The 25,320-nt window shown below is 41.9% G+C and overlaps 1 protein-coding gene and 1 long non-coding RNA gene across 2 annotated transcripts; one reads left to right on the top strand and one right to left on the bottom strand.

Moving 5' to 3' along the window:
- The first annotated feature begins 817 nt into the window (after positions 1 to 817).
- zbtb22a (zinc finger and BTB domain containing 22a) lies at positions 818 to 17,651 on the top strand. The gene is made up of 4 exons (XM_021571750.2): positions 818 to 1,113; positions 11,280 to 11,491; positions 11,860 to 12,673; positions 16,095 to 17,651. The coding sequence occupies exons 2-4, from the start codon at positions 11,285 to 11,287 to the stop codon at positions 17,144 to 17,146; spliced, it is 2,073 nt and encodes a 690-aa protein (XP_021427425.2). The 5' UTR covers positions 818 to 1,113; positions 11,280 to 11,284; the 3' UTR covers positions 17,147 to 17,651.
- On the bottom strand, positions 3,023 to 6,237 carry LOC110496074. Its single transcript, XR_002469505.2, has 4 exons — positions 6,078 to 6,237; positions 5,587 to 5,647; positions 3,437 to 3,541; positions 3,023 to 3,259 (listed from the first exon to the last, which is right to left on the bottom strand). It is a non-coding gene; the product is annotated as an uncharacterized LOC110496074 (long non-coding RNA).
- Positions 17,652 to 25,320: the final 7,669 nt, after the last annotated feature.

The following is a 25,320-nucleotide window of genomic DNA, read 5'->3' as shown; positions in this document are numbered from 1 at the left end:
TCTGCTAAACTATATGCCAAGAGGTCTGAATCTTCATGGCACAGGTGACAGTGTGATCACCCTTAGCAGGGTTGTTGGTTCATGCCACACCATGGAGCTGTTACCAACAATTTCGCTACATTGGTAGTATAATCCCTGTCTCAGGGCTTTGTTGTCAGTAAACACATTTACTGCAGGTGGCAGTGTCTTTATACCTGTTCAAACAACACCCTCCAGGGGGCAGTATGCACCCTTTCAATTTGCTTGCCAACTCATAGAAGTAGCAGAAGGAGAAAATGGACTACTTCAAAATGGAGATGGCCTCAATGGCACTTCCCATGCTCTCAGAGATGCCATAATGGGACATACAATAAAGCAATGTCTATCTAAGTCTATGGGTGGAACTCAAAGCACACAGTGTGCTGGTCCCTTTACCACATGGTCATTGTTGTAGGGGTAAAAACAATAAGGGGGTAAACGCTGATCGCGGTGGAAAAAATAATGCTCCCTATACTTTCAATGAATTTTTCTGCAAAGTGAACTGCTTATGGTAATGAAAAAAGGGACAAGAATGTAGCAGCCAGCCTTTTTATAGGGATATTCTAATTGTAAAATCATGAATAAAGGTTAAGTAGTCTGCATTCTTTTAAATGAAAATCATAAAGTCACAAGTATTCTTGTCTTTTTATTATGTTCATTGTGATGATAGGCCTAAACTCCTAATAAATAGATGAATAAATAGATAATTCATCACTAAAAGTGCCAAGGCTATAATGACCATGCCTCTAATGATTATCAGCCTCTGATAATGGATGGGTAGTTCTAGGAATCGGGTATATTGACAATAAATAAAGAGGGGTTGGTAGCTGCCCAAACCTACATTATTTTAGTTCTGTGCTACTGTAACGACATGAGTTAGCAATGGTTGGAACTTGGTACATGACGGGCAGTCGCAGACAAGCTCTACACTCCCACCCTACACCCACTTGACATGATGGAACTGTGTCGAGTTTGAGTGTGCGTTACCAAACGAGAAGGACTGAGTGATTGAACAACGCTGCAAAGAATGTGCTTTAGCTGAAATCACTGGCATATGTTGAAGACTCGTTTCGCGTTTGGAGAACCTGATAAGAGGTAATTAGCTAACTGAAGCTAATAGAATTGCACACATTTTTGTTTCATGCTAACTTGGCTAGCCTAACTAGCTAGCCACTGACTACGAGTTGAATGGACTAGATAAACAATTATTGGTCTTGCTAATGTTCACTGTTCCTGGCTATATTAGACTGACAATGAATTTGCGCACAGTTAGGGCTGCGAAGATTACGGTTGGGCCGTTCAACCCTTTCTGGTTGTAGCTAGCTAGCTAATGTAGCTAGATAATGTTAACAAGCTAGCTAGCCACACCACAGATAGAACCAAATGTTTCACCGGTTGTATAAATCTGAAGCATCCGGTTGGCGTTTCCATTCCACTCACCACCAGATGGTGATGAGAGCACGCCCAGCGGCCGACAGTGGGGGAAGATGGAGCGAAATGGTTCCCAGAACTCAGGGTCGTTTTAAGGGTCTGGCCCGCCCTACCTTACCTCCTTGCCCGCCCTACCTTACCTCCTTGCCCGTCCAAATCAAATATTGAAATATTGTTCATTTATTTGACCGAGACGCGCACCGACAGAAAGACGTATCCGGGCGAGCGAAACAGCGCCCCTCTGTCTCAATATTTGTAGACCATGTATCTGATGCTGTCTGGATCAAAAGAGTATGACATGACACTATTTCCGGCCATACAGCTTCAGATACATGGGCTACATATAGAGGGGCGTTGTTTCGCTCCCTCGGCGTCGATAATTACCAAGTCTCAAAGTGAAAGAGCGAAATATCGTGATCTGATGATCCCATATATCCAGTGGAAACGTCCTAAAAAAACAGCTGTCTGTCCGGAGCTCACTGGCCCAGGAAACTGAGGGCACAGAATAGGTTAGTTAATACAATGTTGCAAGTGAAGCTGTAGCTAGCGAACTTGCAGTGAGGATTTGATAGTATGGTTACCTGCACACAAAAATGTGATGATTGTGGATAGTCATATTAATATAATATAGTTCGATAAAAAAATGTACATGCTTTGCAAGAACGATTCCCCTAAAAATCCCTTTTACATGGAAACATCTGAAATCAGGCTACAAGATGGCACTCTGATAAATGCAGAAAATTGCCAATCAAAATAAGCATTCTACCACAGCAAACATGTTCTTTTTGGGAAGCATGTTTGATTCTGAGTTCAGACATGTAAAGTTTGCATGTGAACACTACTTCTAATACACATTACAATCAGTTGTTTCAAATTCACCTCACTCACACTAAGAGGGGGGCTTCTCAGTGAGCAAAACCTGGTTGAAAATAAGTCAATATGGCAACTTTGTATGCCTCATTCAGGTTGCAAACTGGTTAAAAAATTAGGTTTTTTCAATGTTTTTTTACTGACAGAAAATAAACCATATTCTGGACTGCCATATGTAGCCTACTTTTAAAAATAATGTTTTACCTTTATTCAACTAGGCAAGTCAATTAAGAACGCATTCTTATTTTCAATGACTGCCTAGGAACCGTGGGTTAACTGCCTTGTTCAGGGGCAGAACGACAGATTTGTACCTTGTCAGCTCGGGGATTCGAACTTGCAACCTTTCGGTTACTAGTCCTACACTCCCCAACGCTCTCAAGGTCATAGTTAAGACCTTGTTATAAACTGGTAATAACCCCCTGACTACAGCTTATTACCTACACTCTTTGAAAAAAAGGGTTCAAAAGGGGTTCTTTGGCTGTTCCCATAGAATAACCCTTTTTGGTTCCAGGGAGAAACCTTTTGGTTTCCATGTTGAACCTTCTGTGGAAAGGGTCCTATATAGAACCCAAAATGGTTCTCCTATGGGGACAGCTGAATAACCCTTTTAGGTTCTACCTTTTGTAAAAAAGTATTGCAGAGGATGAAGTTGGATATTGCAGACATTGTTCATTACATTTCTATTTGTTTCCATAGTCCCCAATTCAAGTTAATCAGCAACATATTCTTACATTTAAAGTAGGTCAAGCAATCACAATTTTCTGCACATCTGCATACAGTAATTGTTTCATAATGCATAGAAATACTGGGAGTATATAAAGACCCATTGTTTTATTGAATGATTCATTAGAGTGGTGTGATGGGGTAGATCCTCATCAGGGAACTCTGACATCTAGAGCGTAGTGGCCCTCTTGAAGAGTCGTGTGATGGATCAGATCTGCTGCGGAGAGAATCAGCGCATTACAACTTCATCAATTAGAGATTTTATAAGCAAACTAGAAAGGAGATTCTTGAAGAAACTTTGTGGACTCAGCTGACTAAAAGTATTTCCATGGTACTAGTTGAGTTTTGTGGCAGCTTAGAAATGTCTTTAAAAAAGAGCAACTTGCTTACATACTTTGCGTCCTTCTCCAACATGACTTAGGGGCACATTTCGGGAATTTTCAGAGGGCCCGCAACACATCAACCTCCTGAGTTTTTTGGTTTTCATGACACTGTAAGCCTAAAAAATGTCAAATAAAAAGATGATTGGCATCATGTGGGCATGCAGGACATTAGACATAACGGTAACGCACAGTAAAATATCTTTAACAGTCAGAATCTACAGTACTAAGAGCGATAGCAACAGCATGTTTGCTCCTCTGTCCCTTCATATTGAAGTGGTACATTAATTAATTGGTCATCAATCTGAAACATTTTAAGAGGATATCAAAATTAAACAGTTGGATAATGGAAATGTTTAACTCCTCTCTAAATGGTAAAGTTTTGCTTAATCCTAATACATGTTGTAATTCAAACAACGTTTTATAAACACACCGCTCCATAATCCTGAGGACATTGTTCCTGTCAGAGGTTTCCCAATTGAGGACAGTTTGGCAGTCTTAAAAAAAGAAAGTTAAATGCAAAAATTCAAGTACGTACACAACCGTTCAAAGGTTTTTGGATCACTTAGAAATGTCCTTGTTTTTGAAAGAAAAGCAATTTTTTTTGTCCATTAAAATAACATCAAATTGACCAGAAATATAGTGTAGACATTGTTAATGTTGTAAATGACTATTGTAGCAAGAAACGGCAGATTTTTTATGGAATATCAACATAGGCGTACAGAGGCCCGTTATCAGAAACCATCACTTCTGTGTTCCAATTGCACGTTGTATTAGCTATTTTATTTATATATTTTTTATTTAAACTTTATTTAACTAGTCAAGTCAGTTAAGAACACATTCTTATTTACAATGATGGCCTAGGAACAGTGGGTTAACTGCCTTGTTAACTGCCCAGATTTTTACCCTGTCAGCTCAGGGATTTGATCTTGCAACCTTTCGGTGACTGGCCCGTGACTGGCCTACTGCTCTAACCAGTAGGCTACCTGCCGTTCTGAGTTGATCATTTTAAAAGGCTAATTGATCATTAGAAAACCCTTTTGCAATTATGTTAGCACAGCTGAAAACTGTTCTTCTGGTTAAAGAAGGAATAAAACTGGACTTCTTTCGACTAGTTGAGTATCTGGATCATCAGCATTTGTGGGTTCCATTACAAGCTCAAAATGGCCAGAAACAAATAACTTTCTTCTGAAACTCATCAGTCTATTCTTGTTCTGAGCAATTCCATGTGAGAAATTGAGAAATTGCCAAGAAACTGAAGATCTCGTACAACGCTGTGTACTACTCCTTTCACAGAACATCACAAACTGACTCTAACCAGAATAGAATGGGAGGTGGGAGTGGGAGGCCCCGGTGCACAACTGAGCAAGAGGACAAGTACATTAGAGTGTCTAGTTTGAGAAACAGACGCCTCACAATTCCTCAACTGGAAGCTTCATTAAATAGTACCCGCAAAACACCAGTCTCAATGTCAACAGTGAAGAGGCGACTCCGGGATGCTGTTCCAACGTGCCATTGGAACACATGAGTGATGGTTGCTGATAATGGGCCTCTGTACGCCTATGTAGGTATTCCATTAAAAATCCACCGTTTCCAGCTACAATAGTCATTTACAACATTAGCAATGTCTACACTGTATTTCTGATCAATTTGCTGTTATTTTAATGAGCAAAAAATGTGCTTTTCTTTCAAAAACAAGGACATTTCTAAGTGACCCCAAACTTTTGAACGGTAGTGTGTAAAGATACAATAAAATATGATATTGTTCAGAAGTTGTCCCGTCATACCATTGCTGCAACAAACAGTGCTAGAAATGGGTGTAATTGGCAAATCTCTTCCTCTTCTCTGCAACTGCACACGTGTTTGATTGAGCAACAGGGAGTATGAGCAAGAGAGAATTTGAGAAACTTTACATGACTGTGGCAGAATGTGGAACGTGGTAGAATAGGACATTGGTAACTGCTGTAGAGGCATCATATCATTGACATATTTCAGGAAATGTAAAGACAGAGACTAATCATTATTAACAATTACCTAAGGTCTTCACCAAGTTAGACTTAGCCTAGCAAGTACATTGACTATGTTGCCCCTCAGCAATCTGGCAGTTAGGCAGACAGACACAGAGAGAGAGAGAGAGAGAGCCTATGCTTTGCTGTCTATTTACATTTCTTAGTCAGCAGGCTGGATAACTTCTGTAGTCCTTCCAATTGTTCCTTCCATCCAAGCTAGAAGATCCATGCAAAAACAGAGAATCAAGAATTGAAAAGGGCAGTTGACAGGTATAACCTTGGAATGTGTGTTGATGGAGAGCAGGGATTGGCAAAATGTACGGTATTTTCAAATACAAAATCTGTGATGAATCAGGAAAATGTTCACATCCATATTGGGGGTACAAGTTTCAAGAATGAGCCTAGTTTATTCTCTTACACACACAAACAATTAATGTTTTGTGTATTCATGTACCATCCCCCCCTCTTTCATATACACACACAGCTAGCACGACAATGTTGACATCATCTCTCTTCCCCCTCTCTATCTCACACTCGGCTGGACCATATAACACGTCAATATTCACCCAAGGCTGAAAAATGGCCAAAGAACGTTGGCTGAGCTAGAACACTAGCGCGAGGCCTTAGCAAATGAATTGAAACGAACCTTCGCAGAGCCTCTTATAACTGGAGTGATGCTTGGAATTCAATGTCCTCTAAATGGTACAAAGAAATGTATCCCTTTTTATTTTACCACTACAATCTGTTCTTAGCATGAAACTGAAAAAGAACAACTCATGTAGAAAGTAAACATCTGCACTTCTATGGTGTCAACTGTGCTTATGTCTGCGTAAGTAGGGAAAATATTGGGCTCATTGCCCAGTCTCTCCATAGGAAAACAATGGCCGGAGCTCAGGGTTCAAAGGGCAAGAAGTATTTTGGAGCTAGAATTTGATGACAAACGAGCTCTCTGCCCAGACTTCCATCATTACAAAGAGGATATTCTCCTGATTAAAATGGTGTCCGACTTGAAAAAATCGAAATATACACATTGTGAGATATTTGCCGAAATAGACAGACATGTCTGTGTAGAATATCCTCATGGGTAAACAATGGGGCATCCTTAGAGTTCCAACAGTAATGTGAAATTTCTGACATTTGAAAGGCTAGCATTTGATGACAGCAGAGCTCGTTGGTATTTACTAACATCATATTATTAGTAAAATTGTTATCTAAAAGTGTTCTAGGTTACGTTACCCAAGAATTATGGTTAGGGTTAAGGCTAAAATAGGTTATACCTAGGGTTAGGGTTAGGACTAAAATAGGTTATACGTAGGTTTAGGGTTTATAAGGCAAAAAAACAGTATAGGTTTATAGATCTCTTGCTCCTCCCTGTGGCCTTCTGTGGGTACTACATAACTCATTTACGACACTTGCTAGGCTCATAATCTGAGGAAGCAACTGCATCAGATCTACAAATCAATGAGATAGCCCTATTAATTTGGTTTTCAACTCAGTGAACCTGCGCAGCATTCGCTCAATTAGATGTCTACGAACCGACAGATTTCGAAATTACCCAGCAGGCATTTAGAAACAACAAATCGTAAAAACATAAAATGTTATTTCTTAATAAATAAATAAAAATCTTCCTCTTTTTTAAATCGGACACTTGAAAAAGAGGACAGGGACACACGTTTCTTTAGGTTTTACACTTTTGTCCCCAAAAAATAATTGTTTAACATTTGATGGATAAGCGCCATCCGTCGCTTCGCACTGTGGGTCAACACGTGTATCCAGGTGAACAGTGAGCTTGCGCACCAAGTAGTCGTAACCTTGTTAATAATAAGTTACCTGAGGCAAGCCTACGATGTTGACGTGGGCAGCTGGGACGTATGGTAATATTATGAAACTGGACTCTATGGCAGATGCAATGAATGTTAAAAATGTAACGTGTCCAGCCAGCTAAATTAACTAGCTTTACAGTAGCTTGCTTGCAAATCTTTCTTTCACGTTCTTCTCCCCAACAAACCTCCGATTTACTTACAAAAGTCAAACAAGAATGCAGGGGAACAGGGACTACCACTTAGTCAAATCTAAAAAAATAAATTCAAAAAAAGGTGTACATTTCTAGAAACTGTCGTTGTTTTCCAGCTGTGTTGTTGTTGTTGTATAGCTTTACCGGGCGCTCTTACCAAACTTCCTTATGGAATCATATTGGAAGGTTGACGGATGCGCTCAAACTGGCAGCCTGCGCGTGAAGCACAGATTTCAATTCAATGTTTTAGTTGGAGCTTCTGCTTCTTCTTCTTTAAGTGGCAGACTACAGTGGCTTGTATTCACCCCCCTCTGCATTTTTCCTATTTTGTTGCCTTACAACCTGGAATTAAAATACATTTTTGGGGGGTTTGTATCACTTGATTTACACAACATGCCTACCACTTTGAAGATGCAGAATCTAAGGTCAATCTCTATTGCGAAACAAACAAGAAATAAGATTTTTTTTAAACATCAAACTTGAGCGTGCATAACTATTCACCCTCCCAAAGTCAATACTTTGTAGAGCCACCTTTTGCAGCAATTACAGCTTTAAGTCTCTTGGGATATGTCTCTATAAGCTTGGCACATTTAGCCACTTTGATTTTTGCCCATTCATCAAGGCAAAACTGCTCCAGCTCCTTCAAGTTGGATGGGTTCCGCTGGTGTACAGCAATCTTTAATATTTAACTAGGCCATTCCAAGACATTTAAATGTTTCCCCTTACAACACTCAAGTGTTGCTTTAGCAGTTTGTCCTGCTGGAAGTTGAACCTCCATCCCAGTCTCAAATCTCTGGAAGACTAAAACAGGTTTCCCTCAAGAATTTCCCTGTATTTAGTGCCATCCTTCAATTCTGACCAGTTTCCCAGTCCCTGCCGATGAAAAACATCCCCACAGCATGATGCTGCCACCACCATACTTTACTGTGGGGATGGTATTCTCGGGGTGATGAGAGGTGTTGGATTTGCGCCAGACAGCGTTTTCCTTGATGGCCAAAAAGCTCAATTTTAGTCTCATCTGACTAGAGTATGTTTGGGGAGTCTCCCACATGCCTTTTGGGGAACACCAAATGTGTTTGCTTATTTTTTTCTTTAAGCAATGGCTTTTTTTGGCTACTCTTCCGTAAAGCCCAGCTCTGTGGGGTGTACATCTTAAAGTGGTCCTATGGACGGATACTCCAATCTCCGCTGTGGAGCTTTGTAGCTTAGCTTGACACTTAGATTGCACACAGGTGGACTTTATTTAACTAATTATGTGACTTCTGAAGGTAATTGGTTGCACAAGATCTTATTTAGGGGCTTCATAGCAAAGGGGGTGAATACATCCGCACGCAACAGTTTTCAGGTAAAAAAAAATTTTTTTTTTTTTTTTAATAAGTAGTTTTTTTCATTTCACTTCACCAATTTGGAACATTTTGTGTATGTCCATTACATGAGAGAGGTCACCCCGGAGAGAGAGGTCTTGAGCAGATGAGCTCCCACATTTTTCAGCATGTTTTTAAAAATAGATAGATTTAGAGTTAGATTAACTTAGATTTTTTGGGATGGACATACACAGGATGCTACCCTAAACAACATAACCTTCATTCCAAATCGAAACAGCAAACCTACAACCGGATTTTGGATGGAATTACTTGGAATGCTTCCTACACTCAATGCTCCCTACACTGTTGAAGCCTTTGAGCCCAATACATGGCAGGCTACCCCACCCAGATCCAGAGGCCTTGAAGCCGCCTCCTGCTGTTCAAAGACCATCCACTGGCATTTTCTACAAGAAATCTGCCTTCAGAAAAAATAAAAGCTTCTCCCAAGTGGGTGACGCCTACTTGTGCATTTTGCTATTAGCCTCATGACTCTTGCATGCTTTGTTGACTAAGAACTTTCTTAGTCACAGTTTTAGCACTTCTCTCATCGTTTAAAAACAAGAAATGGACAGTGACGGGGGTAAGAGGGGGGATACCTAGTCATTTTTTGCGTCATCATTGCATGCGATCATGACTCTCAAAGCCGCTGTTTACTTCTGAAGATCACTTTAGCACCGCCCTGAAAAAAATATTCAAATTCGACACAAACCTTCAAATAAGTATGTAATGACACATTATATAAACTCTTTATAGTGTTGTATTTAAATTTTAGATGCGATAAGGTGATAAGTTGGACAGATCGAGTGAAAAAAAGCAGTTTTCCCACACGACAACTGTCCTTCTCACTATCACGCATTAGTTTCGCTTCCCCACCCGCCATTTTTAAAAAGACCCGACAGAGCTCATTGTCTTGTTGAATTATGCAGAAACGGGCAGCGTTTAGGTCATGTTATTGATTTTGTTGGAAAGGGAAGAAATTGTGCTTTACAATGGTATTGACATTACAGTTGATCTGGAAGTATTATGTTTTCGGGGCGCTAAAACAAGGTCAATTGTACGGACCAAGGCGATGTACAAAAGTGAGTGAGTTTACGTTAGCGGGAGGCGGGGGCGACACCAGTGTCTTTCACTTCCGCCGGCAGAACACCTGCCCTGACCATATTTTACAGAACTGCGGGAAATCAGTGCCCCAACCAGCGGGTGCAAAGGACACTGCCTACCGGTCATCCCCACTTCCCGCTAGCTACTACGGTACACAGCAGTCGGGAGGTGGGGACGACACTGTGTGCTAACTAACTAGCTAGCTTGCTAGTTAAATACACTGTGTGCTCGCTAACTTGGTAGTTAGCGAGCTCACGGTGTTGCTCCCGCATGCTGTGTACCTCAGTTTTCCTAGGACTAGCTAGCTAGCACACAATGTCCTTTGCTCCCGCCGGCCAAACACCTGTCCTCGCCGTCGTTAACAAAACTGCAGGAAAACAATGCCCGACAGGAGGAGACGAAGGACACTGTCTACCGTTGTCACCCTCACCTCTTTTTCTTCTGTGGGGTTTATTGGCGGATGGCAACCAACGGGAACTTACTGTACTGGAGTGCCCCCACCTCTCGCCTGTCCTAGGTTAAAAATGGACCAATAGAAGTATAAAGAGGCGTTCCTGCAGATGCAGGAATGCCAACATGCAGGAACACCCTGAATTGCAGGCCACAATTGCACCCTTCTCCATTGAAATGTACATTTAAAATGGTGTTAGAACCTAATTTTCAGAGTAAATAACTCACGGACACTAGAGAAGCTTTACCAAGTTGAATTATTCCCAAAGAGTCATTACAGCTGTAATTCAGACAAATGACGTTTCACACAAGCACTGATATTTAACCCTTTCTCCTAGGTTGAGTCTCCACCTAATCAACTGAACAGCCAATCCATCTCTGTTGTTTCGACAGAACCTTAGTGATATCTGTTCTTCCTCACTTCATCTAACCTGACCTCTACCCCATAGTGCTTACTCCTCCCCAACTCAAGGCTGTCGTGGTTATTGATACCAGACTGTGTGTCTTCTCCTCCCAGAGGATCCCTCCCATAAGATCACTGAGGGTTAACAGTAACATATCCTGACATAATGTAAACGTTATACATGACCCTCTCTCCCTCAGTGACATTGTTAGTTTCTAAGATCTCCACCCGTCTCCCCTTATCAATGCCTGCCACATGTAATCACTTCCCTGCACTCAACACATTCCAAGCTTAGTTGCACACACTATATACCTTCCTCCTATAACCCTTCCGGTGTAGACCCTCTAAACCTTAGCATTCTATCAGTGACATGAATAAGTAGATTTCACATTCTCAAAACCCAACAAGGGTAGGGGTTCAGGTTATGGTTTAGGGACATCCCAAGGATCCCCAGATAGCACTAACTGTAAATGCTAGCTAGCTAACAGGATGATTTTATTCTTCTTTATTCTTTAGGCACAATGGATCAGGACTGCATTGTCTCTGGTGCCCCTGCTGGCCCGGTGGTCCAAGTATGCTTCCCCAGTGTGCGTGCAGCAGTTTTGGACAGCCTGAATGGACAGCGGGAGGAGGGCCGGCTCTGTGACCTCTCCATCCAGGTGCAGGGACAGGTGTTCAGGGCCCACCGCTGTGTGCTGGCTGCCTCCTCGCCATACTTTCACGATCAGGTCTGTCTGTGTTTATGAGCGTGTGTACTAGTAGTCTCTCTGTACGTTAACAGCATAGAGGAAAAGGCGGAGTTAGCCTATGTGACTAGCCTATGTCTATCTGAAGAGGACCCTCCCCTGAATTTTTTCGAAGGTACCCCTTTTTGGTACCCCTTTTCGAAGGTACCAAGAGAGTCCGTTATTGATCCCAAACATAGGCTAGTCACTGCAGTTGCCTAGGTCTGGGTTTCCGTGACTAGTGTATTAGAGCGAGACGTCTGTCTTTGCCTGTCTCTACACAATAGTAGTTTGTGTCTTTGCTCTGTCATGTGCATTGTTGTCTGGAAAAATAGCTTCGAAAACCTAGGTTTTTCCATTACTTTCGCCAGGTGTTGCTGAAGAATGTGACGACAGTGTCTCTGCCCTCTGTCATGGACCCTGTGGCCTTTGAGAGTGTCCTGAGTTCAGCCTACACCGGCCGACTGAGCATAGTGCGTGATGACATTGTCAACTATGTAACGGTAGCCAGCTTTCTCCAGATGTGGCATATTGTTGACAAATGCACAGAGATCCTGAAGAGACCCCGACCCCCAACAGAATGCAACCCTGTGGATGTTGCAGCTGCCACACGCCATGGTGCCTCCTCAAGGCAGCAGTCCCCAAGCAGCACTGAGTGCCTATACATGGAGAGAGAGGGGAAAGAGAAGGAGACGAGGACCTACGGCCAGGTGCAGAATGCTCTGCCGCCATTGGCCACGTGGAGGAGGCCCCATCAGTTCCCCAGGTGGGGCCACCCCAGGCCCTCACCCCAGCCAGCCATGTCCATGCCTGTCCAGAACCTAGCTGACTCACAGCTGGACTCCCACCCTGCTGGGGAGAGTGACTACTCCAGCTGTGAGGAGGTGTGGATGTCCAGCCACAGCAAAGCCAGCCCCCTAAGCCATCATGATGGGAGAGGACTGGACCATAACCACACCAGGCACGGGGGATTTCCTGGTGAGGCATTGAGACTGAGAGCTAGACAGAGACAGAGGGCAGCACCACCAAGTCCTGAGAAGCTGCATGGCAGGGACAGAGGAAGTGGCTATGGGGAAGATCCTCAGGAGAAGAAGGGGACTGAAAGAGTGATTGAAGCAAGTGAAGGAATGGGAAAAGAGTTGGAAGAGGAGAAGAGGGAGGGTCCTGAGCTGAGAGGACACTCTGGTAAGTAGTCCTAGAATGTGAAATGTAAACAGGACTTGGACATTGATGTGTTTATAAAGTGTTTATATTTGTATATATATTTTTTTTAAATATACAATGTGTGTATGTGTGTGTAATATATATATAATATATATATATATATACTTGAAGTTGGAAGTTTACATACATCTTAGCCAAATACATTTAAACTCAGTTTTTCACAATTCCTGACATTTAATCCCAGTACAAATTCCCTGTCTTAGGTCAGTTAGGATCACCACTTTATTTTAAGAATGTGAAATGTCAGAATAATAGTAGAGAGAATGATTTATTTCAGGTTTTATTTCTTTCATCACATTCCCAGTGGTTCAGAAGTTTACAAACACTCAATTGGTATTTCAGAGAATTACATTCCCAGTGTGTCAGAAGTTTACATACACTCAATTAGTATTTGGGAGCATTGCCTTTAAATTGTTTAACTTGGGTAAAATGTTTCTGGTAGCCTTCCCCAAGCTTTCCACAATATATTGGGTGAATTTTTGCCCATTCCCCCTGACAGAGCTGGTGTAACTGAGTCAGGTTTGTAGGCCTCCTTGCTCGCACACACTTTTTCAGTTATGCCCACAAATTTTCTATGGGATTTAGGTCAGGGCTTTGTGATGGCCACTCCAATACCTTGACTTTGTTGCCCTTAAGCCATTTTGCCACAACTTTGGAAGTATGCTTCGGGTCATTGACCATTTGGAAGACCCATTTGTGACCAAGCTTTAACTTCCTGACTGATGTCTTGAGATGTTGCTTTAATATATCCACATAATTTTCCATCCTCATGATGCCATCTATTTTGTGAAGTGCATCAGCCCCTCCAGCTGCAAAGCACCCCCACAACATGATGCTGCCACCCCCGTGCTTCACGGTTGGGATGGTGTTCTTCCGCTTGCAAGCCTCCCCCTTTTTCCTCCAAACATAATGATGGGCATTATGGCCAAACAGTTCTATTTTTGTTTCATCAGACCAGAGGACATTTCTCAAAAAAGTACGATCTTTGTCCCCATGTGCAGTTGCAAACTGTAGTCTGGCTTTTTTATGGTGGTTTTGGAGCAGTATCTTCTTCCTTGCTGAGCGGCCTTTCAGGTTATGTCGATATAGGACTCGTTTAACTGTGAATATAGATACTTTTGTACCTTTTTCCTCAAGCATCTTCACAAGGTCCTTTGCTGTTGTTCTGGGATTGATTTGCACTTTTCACACCAAGTACGTTCATCTCTAGGATACAGAATGCGTCTCCTTCCTGAGCGATATGATGGCTGCGCATGGTCCCATGGTGTTTAAACTTGCGTACTACTGTTTGTAAAGATTCACATGGTACCTTCAGGCGTTTGGAAATTGCTCCCAAGGAAGAACCAGACTTGTGGAGGTCTACAAAATTTTTTTCTGAGGTCATGGCTGATTTCGTAAACTTCTAAAGCCATGTCATCATTTTCTGTAATTTTCCAAGCTGTTTAAAGGCACAGTCAACTTAGTGTATGTAAACTTCTGACCCACTGGAATTGTGATACAGTGAATTAATTATAAGTGAAATAATCTGTCTGTAAAAAATTGTTGGGAAAGTTACTTGTGTTGTGCACAAAGTAGATGTCCTAACCAACTTGCCAAAACTATAGTTATTGTTAACAAGTCATTTGTGGAGTGGTTGAAAAACAAGTTTCATGACTCCAACCTAAGTGTATGTAAACTTCAACTGTATATGGTCACTTAGAAATGTCCTTGTTGTTGACAGAAAATCACATTTTTGTCCATTAAAATAACATCAAATTGATCAGAGATACAGTGTAGACATTGTTAATGTTGTAAATGACTGTTGTAGCTGGAAACGGCAGATTTTGTTATGGATACCTACATAGGCGTACAGAGGCCCATTATCAGCAACCATCACTAATCACTTGTGTTAACTAATCCAAGTTTATCATTTTTAAGGGCAGAGTTGCAATGAAAAAGCCATATCTCAGAATGGCCAATAAAAATTAAAGATCAAGATGGGCAAAAGAACACAGGCACTGGACAGAGGAACTCTGCCTAGAAGGCCAGCATCCTGGAGTCGCCTCTTCACTGTTGACGTTGAGACTGGTGTTTTGCGGGTTCTATTTAATGAAGATGTCAGTTGAGGACTTGTGAGGTGTCTCTTTCTCAAACTAGACACTCGATTGTACTTGTTCTCTTGCTCACTTGTGCACCGGGGCCTCCCACTCCTCTTTCTATTCTGGTTAGGGCCAGTTTGCGCTGTTCTGTGAAGGGAGTAGTACACAGAGTTGTACGAGATCTTCCGTTTCTTGGCAATTTCTCGCATGGAATAACCTTCATTTCTCAGAACAAGAATAGACTTACGAGTTTCAGAAGAAAGTTATTTGTTTCTGGCCGTTTTGAGCCGGTAATCTAACCTACAAGTGCTGATGCTCCAGATACTCAAGTAGTCTAAAGAAGGCCAGTTTTATTGATTCTTTAATCAGAACAGTTTTCAGCTGTGCTAACATACTAGCAAAATAGTTTTCTAATGATCAATTAGTCTTTTAAAATGATAATCTTGGATTAGCTAACACAACGTGCCATTGGAACACAGGAGTGATGGTTGCTGATAATGGGCCTCTGTACACCTATGTAGATATTCCCCCAAAAATCTGCTGTTTCCAGCTACAATAGTCATTTACAACATTAACCATGTCTAAACTGTAGTTCTGATCAAATTTATGTTATTTTAATGGGCAAAAAATTTGCTTTTCTTTCAAAAACAAGGACATTTCTAAGTGACCCCAAACTTTTTAATGGTAGTGTATGTATATATATATATATATATATATATATATATATATATATATATATATATATATATATATATATATATATATATATATATATATATATATATTCTTTATAAGTTATATATATATATATATATATATATATTCTTTATAAGTTATATTCTTCAATAATCATTGGGTAACATATCATTCTTTTATAAGTCATTCATTTATAAGACGTACCCCATCAGAAGCCAAAATATAAAATATAATATATAATTATATATAAATTTTACTCCAATGTTTGTACACAAAGTAATGTAAACAAAAACTATATAGCCTCAAAACATGGTTACAACTATATTTTTGATATCATGGATGGTCAGTCCTTGCATCCATAGCTCTGTGTATGTTTTTGAGAGTGGCTACATTTATCTAGCCCCATCCCTTAGCTTTTTACCGAAACCGGGGGCGGGGATTCGCATTGTTATTGTTTCAACTGCTGATTGTCCCTTTAAACATGTGTCTCATATTTACGAGAGGATAAGCACTTATCCGTGATAAGCACACCTCCCAGTGCCTTAAATACAATATCTTTATATATTTCTCTATGTCCATTGTACATCACTCTGTTTGTATTTCTCCAGTGGACTTCCACTCTAGTGTACACCAAGGTGAGGAGGGAGGACAGCCAGAGGGGAGAAAGATCTCAGGGGAGCTGCAGAAGAAAGAGGAGAGACAGTTGGGGAGAAGTTCAGCCCTGACTTCTCCCCATGCTGGGGAACCAGATGAGGTGATTCCTGGACCCTCCTGCTTAGCTTCTACACCCTCTACCCAAAAGCAGTGGCAGGCGAGTCCCTGGTCTCAGCAAGTAGCTAGGCTGCAACCTGGAGAGGAAGACTACAGAAGAGAAGACGACGAAGAAGATGACGAGGGGGAAGTGGACTTTGGCCGATTTGCGGATGGTGCCTTTGGAAGGGAAACCTATGATGAGATTGAGGATGGCACCGGACAAGTTTCTCAGAGACCCTTAGTACCTACCTCTCCTGATGACAATGACTTTATCCTGGGGGCCTCAGGGTTGAACTGGCCCAATGGGTCAAACATGACCCATGATGGTGGTACCCCAACCTCCACCTCCAGCTGCCACCTGTCCCCATCTCCTGCTCCATTCCCCCCTTCCTCCTCACCCCCCATCCCATCTTCCTCCTCTTCCATCTCCCTTGCCGGGGCCCCTTACACAGGAAAAGTGCACTTCTGCCACTGTGGGAAGGCCTACACCCTGAAGAGTATGCGTGACCGCCACGTCAAGATGCAGCATCTCAACCTGCGGCCCTTCGCCTGCCCCGTGTGCGCCAAGAGCTTCAAGATGAAGCACCACCTCACCAAGCACCTGAAGACTCACGGCGGGCTGCGGCCCTATGAGTGTGGCCTGTGTGGGAAGAAGGTCATCTGGAGGGATAGTTTCCTGCGCCACCAGGCACGCTGTGAGAGACTGGCCGAAAGCTACGATGGAGCCGCTGCCAGTAGTAACACCACAGCGGCTGCTGACATGGACGATGGTTATGCCTATGGGTTCAAGGAGGGGGAGGGTTTTTTTTCACAGGGCGGTCAGGTGAAAGTGGAGCAGGCAGACTGTCAGGGGGAGGCGGAGTCTGGGATGAGTGTGGGGGTGGGGGTGGGGTTGGGGCTGAATTAGGCTCTCAGTCAAGGATTGTGGTTAGTCACAGCTTTAAGGAGGAAGCCAGCAACAGGTTTAGCTGAAGCTAAAGGAAGGAGGACGGTGAAATATTGTGTAATATAGGGCCCGCAGCACTTGAAAGTGCTATTAGGTAAGGTGATAATTATGTTCATCATGGTCCATGTGTAAACCATTAACTCAGATCAATGTTGATACGCCTGTTTGAACAACTTGTATGAGGGAGATTTCTGCGTTATTATTTATTTAAAGGACTATCCCATCATGTCATTGATATCTCGAGAGAGGGAAGAAACATGTCATTTGCTCAATGTGAATCATGTGGTTTTAAAAGTTTGAAGTGTGATGTGAGTGTGTATATTTTGCATTTGATTTTGTATACGAGATCTTCAGTTTCTTGCCAATTTCTCTCATGGAATTGCCTTCATTTCTCAGAACAAGAATAGACTGACGAGTTCCAGTAGAAAGTGCTTTGTTTTTGGCCATTTTGAGCCTGTAGTCGAACCCACACATGCTGATGCTCCAGATTCTCAGTCCGAAGAAGGCCAGTTTTATTGCTTCTTTAATCAGATCAACAGTTTTCAGCTGTGCTAACATAATTGCAAAAGGGTTTTCTAATGATTAATTAGCCTTTTAAAATTATACACTTGGATTAGCTAACCCAACGTGCCATTGAAACACTGGAGTGATGGTTGCTGATAATGGGCCTCTGTACGCCTATGTAGATATTCCATAAAAAATCAGCCGTTTCCAGCTATAATAGTCATTTAAAACATTAACAATATCTACACTGTATTTCTGATAAATTTGATGTTGTGTTATTGGACAAAAATGTTGCTTTTCTTTCAAAAACAAGGACATTTCTAAGTGACCCCAAAGTTTTGATCGGTAGTATATGTATACAGTACCAGGCAAGATTTTAGACAAACCTACTCATTCAAAGGTTTTTCTTTATTTGTACTATTTTCTACATTGTAGAATAATAGTGAAGACATCACTATGAAATAACACATATGGAACCATGTAGTAACCAAAAAAGGGTTGAACAAATATATTTACAATTTTAAACTTCAACTCTTCAAGAGTGTGTAAAGCTGTCATCAAGGCAAAGGGTGGCTACTTTGATTAATCTCAAATATAAAATATATTTTGATTAGTTTTTAGGTTAATACGTGATTTCTTGTGTGTTATTTCATAGTTTTGATGTCTTCACTATTCTACAATGTAGAAAATTGTTAAAATAAATTAATACCCTTGAATGAGTAGGTGTGTCTAAAATCTTGCCTGGAATTGTATTTGGAACTGTATATATATATATACATATATATATAATATACATATATATATAATATATATATATATATATATATATATATATATATATATATATATATATATATATATATATATATATATATATATATATATATATATATATATATATATATATATTTTATCTAGTTGGATAAACACTCCAAACAGCCTACCTGACCGCTTGGAGGTGTCCGCATGGTCCTAATGTTGCCTATTTTTGTATCACATTCCAACGATAAAACCGGGGGGGACAAAAATGCAATTTCCCGAATAAAAGTTGCTTCCCTGATATTTTGTATATTTAAATGAGCCAAATGATCTTATCATGAGCCTTCTGTGAATGTAATTGAGACAATAAAATCTTGTTTGCACAGATATGGTTTGAACAATAAGTTATCAGGTTCATTCATGTCAAATTGGGTAACTTACGGAATGCCGCAAGTATGGTCCTTTGCTTCCCAGGAATTTTGAAGAAATGACATTGAAAGTCTATGCGGTGGTGGAAAAAGTACCCAATTGTCATACTTGAGTAAAATTATAGATATCTTAATAGAAAGTTTCTCAAGTAAAAGTGAAAGTCACCCAGTAAAATAGTACTTGAGTATAAGTCAAAAAGTATTTGGTTTTAAATATACTTAAGTATCAAAAGTAACTGTAATTGCTAAAATATACTATCAAAAGTAGAAGTAAAAATATAAGTCATTTTAATGTCCTTATATTAAGCAATGCAGACAGCACCATTTTATTGTTTTTAAAATGTACAGATAGCCAGGGGCACACTCCAACGCATTATTGTTCAGTGAGTCCGCCAGATCAGAGGCAGTAGAGATTACCAGGGATGTTCTCTAGATAAGTGTGTGAATTGGACCATATTCCTGTCCTGCTAAGCATACAAAATGTAACGATTACTTTGGGTTGTCAGGGGAAATGTATGGAGTAAAAAGTACAATATTTTCTTTAGGAATGTAGTGAAGTAAAAGTAAAAGTTGTCAAAAATATAAATAGTGGCACAGTGGTCTAGCTGTGCCGCTAGAGATCCTGGTTCGAGTCCAGGCTCTGTCGCAGCTGACCCGTCCGGGTTAGGGGAGGGTTTGGCTCTTGACCTTCACCTCTCCATATGGGAGTTGCAGCGATGAGACAAGACTGTAACTACCAATTGGATACCTACCATGAAATTGGGGTGAAAAATGTGAAAAAAAAGAGTCATATAAATAGCAAAGTACAAATACCCCCAAAATATTTTTATTTAAGTACTTTAGACCACTGAGTATATGCCGGCTAAATGCACTTCTACAATAATTATGAGTAGTAGAACTCAGGGAACACAGCGAGTGTCTCTTGCTAAACGCAGCAAGGGTGATGTCTTGTGATCCTCATAGTTTGCTGCTAAAATTGTTTTCATGATCAAACACACACATAGGCTTCATCCCAAATGTCACCCTATTCATTATATAGTGCAGGTTGTGCACCATCTGGTCAAAAGTAGTACACTATTATAGGGGAAAAGGTGCCATTTGGGATGCACACATAGAATACACAGAGTTGATCAAAGCCTGTACAAGGACACTATGCCAAGAAAGCCTTGAGCTGAAATACTAGACATTGAGCCAGTAAGAGATGGAGATTATGGACTGATAGGGTTTTGATGTGTTCAGGTGCACAGTTTAAACCAGGGGGTATAGAGATTTCCACTCCAAAGGGACATGCAATATTGGGAAAAAGAAGACCCCTACACAATCCTACAATGACTTTCTGAGTTGGTATTAGCTGATGCATATACAGCACCTTCAGAAAGCATTCACACCCCTTGACTTTTTCCACATGTTGTGTTACAGCCTGAATTCAAAATGGATTCAATTGGGATGTTGTCACTGGCCTACACACAGTACCATATAATGTCAAAGTGGAATTATGTTTTTAGAATATTTTACAAATTAAGAACAAATGGAAAGCTGAAATGTCTTGAGTCAATAAATATTCAACCCCTTTGTTATGGCAAGCCTAAATAAGTTCAGGAGTAAAAATGTGCTTAACAAGTCACATAATAAGTTGCATGCACACTCTGTGTGCAATAATAGTGCTGAACAAGATTTTTGAATGACCACTCCACAGATACAATTATCTGTAAGGTCCCTCAGTCGGCCAGTGAATTTCAACCACAAAGACCAGGGAGCTTTTCCAATGCCTCGAAAATAAGGGCACCCATTGGTAGATGGGTAAAAAAAACTCACACTGTGCAATAAATCCAATCTAATTTTATTGGTCACATTTACATTTTTAGCAGACGTTATTGCAGGTGTAGCGAAATGTTTGTGTTCCTAGCTCCAACAGTGCAGTACTATCTAACAATTCACAACAACACACACACAAATCTAAAAGTAAAAGAATGGAATTTAGAAATATATAAATATTAGAACGAGCAATGTCAGAGTGGCATTGACTAATCTACAGCAGAATAGAATACAGTATATACATACAAGATGAGTAAAGCAGAATGTTAACATTATTAAAGTGCCTAGCGTTACATTATTAAAGTGCCTAGTGTTCCATTATTAAAGTGACCAGTGATTCTATGTCTATGTATATAGGGCAGCAGCCTCTAAGGGGCAGGGTTGAGTAACCGGGTGGAAGCTGGCTAGTGATGGCTATTTAACAGTCTGATGGCCTTGAGATAGAAGCTGTTTTTCAGTCTCTCGGTCCCAGCTTTGATGCACCTGTACTGACCTCACCTTCTGCATGATGGCGGAGTGAACAGGTGGTTGATGGCTTTGATTATCTTTTTGGTCTTCCTGTGTCATCGGGTGCTGTATGTGTTCTGGAGGGCAGGCAGTGTACCCCCGGTGATGCGTTGGGCAGACTGCACCACCCTCTCGAGAGCCCTGCGGTTGCGAGCGGTGCACTTGCCATACCAGGCGGTGATACAGCCCGACAGGATGCTCTCAATTGTGCATCTGTAAAAGTTTGTGAGGGTCCTAGGGACCAAGCCAAATTTCTTCCGCCTCCTGAGGTTCTTCTACTTCACCACACTGTCTGTGTGGGTGGAGCATTTCATATTGTCAGTGATGTGTACGCCGAGGAACTTGAAGCTCTCCACCTTCTCCACTGCGGTCCCGTCGATGTGGATGGGGGTGCTCCCTCTGCTGTTTCCTGAAGTCCATGATCAGGTCTTGCGTTTTGTTGACGTTGAGTGAGAGGTTATTTTCCTGGCACCACTACTCCAGTGCACTCACCTCCTCCCTGTAGGCTGTCTCGTCATTGTTGGTAATCAGGTCTACGACTGTTGTGTTGTCTGCAAACTTGATTATTGAATTGGAGGCGTGCGTGGCCACGCAGTCATGGGTGAACAGGGAGTACAGGAGGGGAATGAACACGCACCCTTGTGGGAACCCTGTCTTGAGGATCAGCGAAGAGGAGGTGTTGTTTCCTACCTTTACCACCTGGGGGCGGCCAGTCAGGAAGTCCAGGACCCAGTTGCACAGGGTGGGTTTCAGACCCAGGGCCCCGAGCTTAATGATGAGCTTGGAGGGTACTATGGTGTTGAATGCTGAGCTATAGTCAATGAACAACATTCTTACTTATATATTCCTCTTATCCAGATGGGATAGGGCAGTGTGCAGTTGATGGCGATTGCATCATCTGTGGATCTATTGGGGCGGTAAGCAAATTGAAGTGGGTCTAAGATGTCAGGTAAGGTGATGTGATCCTTAACTAGCCTCTTAAAGCACTGACGACAGAAGTGGGTGCCTCATGGCGATAGTAATTTAGTTCATATACCTTGCTTTCTTGAGTACAAGAGCAATGGTGGACATCTTGAAGAAAGTGGGGACTGCAGACTGGGATAGGGAGTGATTGAATATGTCCGTAAACACTCCAGCCAGCCGGTCTGCGCATGCTCTGAGGACGCGGCTAGGGATGCCGTCTGTTCAGGCAGACTTGCGAGGGTTAACACGTTTAAATGACTTACTCATGTCGGCCACGGAGAAGGAGAGCACACAGTCCGTGGGAACGGTCACGTCGGTGGCACTGTGTTATCCTCAAAGCTGGCGAAGAAGGTGTTTAGCCTGTCCATGAGCAAGACGTTGGTCTCTGCGACGTGGCTGGTTTTCCCTTTGTAATCCGTGATTGTCTGTAGACCCTGCCAAATACGTCTTGTGTCTGAGCCGTTGAATTGCGTCTCCACAATGTCTCTGAACTGACGTTTTTACTGTTTGATTGCCTTACGGAGGGAATAACTACAGGGTTTGTATTCAACCATATTACCAGTCACCTTGCCATGGTTAAATGCGATGATTTGCGCTTTCAGTTTTGCTCGAATGCTGCCATCTATCCACGGTTTCTGGTTTGGTTAGGTTTTAATAGTCACAGTGGGAACAACATCCCCTATACACTTCCTGATTAACTCAGTTACAGTGTCCATGTGTATATCAATGTTATTCTCAGAGGCTACCGGAACATATCCCAGTCTGCGTGATCAAAACAATCGTAAAGCATGGATTCAGATTTGTCAGCCCAGAGTTGACCTTAGCACGTGTACTTTCTGTTTGAGTTTCTACCTGTAGGAATGGAGGAGCAAAATGGAGTCGTGATAGGAATTGCCAAAGGGAGGGTGGGGGATGGCCTTGTAGGCATTTCAAAAGGGGGAGTAGTAGTGGCCGGGTGTTTTATCAGAGCGAGTACTACAGTCAATGTGTTGATAGAACTTTGGTAGCGTTATCCTCAAATTTGCTTTGTTAAAATCCCCAGCTACAATAAATGAAGCCTCAGGATATGTAGTTTCCAGTTTGCACAAAGTCCAGGTTAGTCCCTTGAGGGCCGTCGTGGTATCGGCATGAGGGGGAATATGCACAGTTGTGACTATAACTATAAGATAATTATCTTGGGAGGTAATACAGTCGGCATTTGATTGTGAGGTATTCTAGGTCAGATTAACAAAAGGACTTGAGTTTCTGTATGTAATTACAATCACACCATGAGTAGTTAATCATGAAAGATACACCACCGCCCTTCTTCCTGGAGAGTTCTTTATTCCTGTCTATGTACTGCAAACCCAGCTGTATGGACAGGGACAGTATATCCCGAGAGAGCCATAATTCCGTGAAACAGAGTATGCTACAGTCCCTGATGTCTCTCTGTAAGGAGATCCTCGCCCTGAGCTCGTCGACTTTATTCAGAGACTCTACTTTATTTAGCGAGTAATGTACTCGGAAGCGGTGGATGGTGTGCCTCCTGAGTCAGACTTCAAGTCCACACCGAATACCTCTTCTTCGCCGGCAGCATCATGGAGCAGCATCTGGAATAACTTCAATTGCCCTGGGGAGTTCGAACAAAGTTACTGCCGCTCTGATATCCAAAAGTTCATTAAGGCTGTATGTAATAAAACAAAAAACATTCTGGGCTAATAATGTAAGAAATAACACACAAAAATATAATACTGCAAAGTTACTTAGGAGCTAGAAGCAGAGCTGTCTGTCGGCGCCCAAGTATTCAGACCACTTGACTTTTTTCACATTCTGTTACGTTACAGCCATGTTCTAAAATTGATTAAATTGTTTTTTTCCCCTCATCAATCTACATACAATACCCCATAATCACAAGGAAACAGGTTTTTTAGAAATGTTTTCAAATGTATACAAAATAAAAACAGAAATACTTGTACTCAGACCCTTTGCTATGAGACTCAAAATTGAGCTCAGGTGCATCCTGTTGCCATTGGTCATCCTTGAGATGTTTCTACAATTTGATTGGAGTCCACCTGGTAAATTCAATTGATTGGACATGATTTGGAAAGGCACACACCTGTCTACATAAGGTCCCACCATTGACAGTGCAGAGCAAAAACCAAGCCATGAGGTCGAAGGAATTGTCATAGAGCTCCGAGACAGGTTTGTGAGAAGGCACTAATCTGGGGAAGTGTACCAAAAAATGCCTGCAGCATTGAAGGTCCACAAGAACACATTGGCCTCCATCATTCTTAAATGGAAGAAGTTTGGAACCACCAAGACTCTTCCTAGAGCTGGAAGCCTGGCCAAACTGAGCAATCAGAGGAGAAGAGCCTTGGTCAGGGAGGTGACCAAGAACCCGATGGTCCCTCTGACAGAGCTCCAGAGTTCCTCTGTGGAGATGGAAGAACCTTCCAGAAGGACATCCATCTCTGCAGCACTCCACCAATCAAGCCTTGTATGGTAGCGTATCCAGACTGAAGCCACTCCTCAGTAAAAGGCACATGACAGCTCGCTTGGAGTTTTCCAAAAGGCACCTAAAGACTCTCAGACCATGAGAAACAATATTTTCTGTTCTGATGAAACCAAGTTTGGCCTGAATGCCAAGCGTCACGTCTGGAGGAAACCTGGCACCATCTTTACGGTGAAGCATGCTGGTGGCAGCATCATGCTGTGGCAATGTTTTTCAGCGGTATGAACTGGGAGACTAGTCAGGATCGAGGGAAAGACGAACGAAGCAAAGTACAGAGATATCCTTGATGAAAACCTGCTCCACAGAGCTCAGGACCTCAGACAGGGGTGAAGGTTCACCTTCCAGCAAGACAACGACCCTAAGCATACAGCCAAGACAACACAGGAGTGGCTTCGGGACAAGTCTCTGAATGTTCTTGAGTAGCCCAGCCAGAGCCCGGAGTTGAACCCAGTCGAACATCTCTGGAAAGACCTGAAAATAGATGTGCAGCAACACTCCCCATCCAACCTGACAGAGCTTGTTAGGATCTGCAGAGAAGAATCCTTGAAACTCCCCAAATAAATGTGTGTCAAGCTTGTAGCGTCATATCCAATAAGACTCAAGGCTGGAATCGCTGCCAAAGGTGCTTCAACAAAGTACTGAGTAAAGGGTCTGAATACTTATGTCAG

Source organism: Oncorhynchus mykiss, chromosome 18 (assembly GCF_013265735.2).
Source record: "Oncorhynchus mykiss isolate Arlee chromosome 18, USDA_OmykA_1.1, whole genome shotgun sequence".
Lineage (NCBI taxonomy): Eukaryota > Metazoa > Chordata > Actinopteri > Salmoniformes > Salmonidae > Oncorhynchus > Oncorhynchus mykiss.
Note: the sequence above shows the minus strand (reverse complement) of the source record. Positions and strands in the feature narration are given on the sequence as shown.